This window comes from Orycteropus afer, unplaced genomic scaffold, assembly GCF_000298275.1.
Source record: "Orycteropus afer afer isolate SDZICR_OR568_19922 unplaced genomic scaffold, OryAfe1.0 scaffold00358, whole genome shotgun sequence".
NCBI classification, from domain to species: domain Eukaryota; kingdom Metazoa; phylum Chordata; class Mammalia; order Tubulidentata; family Orycteropodidae; genus Orycteropus; species Orycteropus afer.
Genome location: NW_006921945.1, coordinates 2,390,169 through 2,392,674, shown reverse-complemented (window position 1 = coordinate 2,392,674; position 2,506 = coordinate 2,390,169). Strand labels below are relative to the sequence as shown.

The following is a 2,506-nucleotide window of genomic DNA, read 5'->3' as shown; positions in this document are numbered from 1 at the left end:
CCCCACCCACCCTGGTGCACCCCGTCTCTGGACGCCTCCAGCACATTTCCTGGGTGGCTGAGGGCCCCAGTGATGCGTCTGCATTCTCCACTGGTGACAAATCTTTGTTTGCTGAGAGTGGACTTTAATCTTGGAAACCACCAAAAATCACACGGAGCCACACCAGGGACTTACACAGCGGCTCAAAGGATGTAGCTGAATTTTGGGTCCCAAATGGCATTTGATCATAGAGTCCCGAGGCTCAGTTCCTTGTGACCTGGTGCATTTATTTAAAATAATCTCCCATCACCCTGTGGTCATGACCTTGTGGTCATCTTCTACATGACTTTTGAATGCCTGAAATGTTCAAAAGTCGTGCTAAATATATACGCAACTAAATATGCTGTTTCAACTTTACACGGAACAATTCAGTGATGTTAATCATGATCACGTTGTCCAACCCTCACCACCATCCATTTCAAACCCTTCCGGCACCCATAACACAATACATATTTTTTTAATTTAGAAAGCTCTTCACAAACCAGGTAACTTGGGCCTGGGCCTGCTTGTGGGTTCCAGAATCTGGGATGCATGCGCCTTCCTGCCCACTCACCCAGGAAGGGTATCTACTTACCTCCAGTCGGCCAACTGCTGGGTGCCTGCCATGGTCTCAGGAATCACAGTTGCGTGCTGCACAGACGTGTGGGTGGCCACGCCTGTGAGCTGCTGCCATGTGGGGGGAAGCAGGATCTGCTGGGTCCCGCTGGGCCAGGCCTGCTGTAGGACAGAGGACACAGTGTGCCGTTAAGCAGAGAACCAACCAGCACAAGGCAAGTGCTTATCACATCCCTCCCGAAGGAACCAACGTGGCTGACACTTTGGTTTCAGATTCCCAGACTCCAGAGCTGGGAGAGAGTGCTCGTTGTGTTAAGCCACCTAGCTTGTTACAGCAGCCCTACAAAACTGATACACCATCCTGCCATTGTCATTGATGGTATCTGTTGGTGGCCAAGTTGCCAGCTCTGGCTTGGGGCTTGGGAGGACGGAGGCGTCTGCCCCTTTTGTTGTTGTTGTTGTTGTTATGTGCCGTCGAGTCGGCCCCGTCTCATAGCGACCCCTCCTTGGGTTTCCGAGGCAGTATCACTACGGAAGTAGGATTGCCCAACCTTCCTTCCGAGGAGTGGCTGGTGGGTTTGAACCGCCAGCCTTCTGGTTAGCAGTCAAGTGCTTTTTAGCCACTATGCTACCAGAGCTGCCCCTTTTAGGCAATATCAAAGCAAGTTTCCAACTTGTATTTGTAAGCCAACCCCTCCACGTCACTCCCAGGTCACAGAAACAAGAGTCCGGATGACAGCTCTCTAAGAGAAGGCCCTCCAACTGCTCCAGTTGGGTGGCTTCTCTCTGTGTGGGAACTGCTGGGGGGAAGTAGCAGAATGACAAAGAAAATTCACGTGACAAGTGCATTCAAAAGGCTCCATCTGAGTGTTCCTCAAAAAAGTCTCTGAAAAGATTGTAGATGAAAAGAAGGGTGGATATATTTAAAGGAAATAATAGCATTTGGAATGTCCCTGCCTGATGCCTAGAAGTTCATGTCTTTGTTGGAGAGCATGTGCTTGAATGTTTAATTACTCCATTTTTTAAATAGCTGTCATACTAGTTTTGTAAATTAACTTACTTTTATTCATCAAAAGAACCACTGAAGGTGTCTAGGGGAGAGCCTGCCTTAACCAGCTCCCATGCTGGCACGGACTCACTGACAAGCAGAGAGAGAATGCAACCCACAGATGAAAAGTGTGACCCTGGGAAGGTGGGTGCTTTCCACTTCCCAGGTCGTGGACGTCTCTTTGCATGTCAAGATACACGTGTCTGCCTTGTCCTTGTTAACGGCTACATGGTGTTCCAGTTTATGCATACATCATTTTATGGAACGCATCCCCTACCGATGAGCGTTAAATGGCTGCCAGCAGGTCCCCATTGTGAAAACTGCAGCAGTTAATATCCCTGCACGGGCATTTCACTGCTCGCGGTCTCACCGACAGCTGATTCAGGGTAAATCCACGTGGAGACTGACACCACCACAGGGGCTCTTTTTCAAGCCAGTAGAAGGCACAGCACTTTTTGCAGGGATGAGAAGACTGAGAGAAATGAATTCAGAAATGCTGAGCCTACTGGTTTCCATCAAACTGGATGAGGAAGGCCGCTGATTTAGCTCGTAAACCAGTCACCAATGCCGATTCAGGTCTGTCAGGGTGGAGCTGTGTTCCACAAGGTTGTCAGGGACTGAGATTCTGAAAGTCAGTCACCAAGCCTTTCAAAGCACCAGTGGAGGACTCGAACTGCCAACCTTCCAGGCAGCAGGTGAGCACTTAACTGTGTGTACCATCCAGGGACTCCACACCAGCTAATAGGACAAAACAAAAAGCCCAAACACATCTATTGCCGCGTGGTCGATTCTGACTCCCAGCGTTCCTACACGACAGACTGGACTGCCCAAGAGGGTCTCCAAGGCTGTCAGTCTTCACAGAAG

The 2,506-nt window shown here is 49.7% G+C and overlaps 1 protein-coding gene across 1 annotated transcript in view; it reads right to left on the bottom strand.

Annotated features, from left to right (window-relative positions):
- LOC103207226 (homeodomain-interacting protein kinase 2-like) overlaps nt 1–2,506 on the bottom strand; it is a 99,405-nt gene that overhangs the window by 25,186 nt on the left and 71,713 nt on the right. Inside the window, exon 5 of the mRNA XM_007952789.1 lies at nt 614–756. Within this exon, the coding sequence (XP_007950980.1) occupies nt 614–756 (143 nt within the window). The remainder of the gene's footprint in view (nt 1–613; nt 757–2,506) is intronic.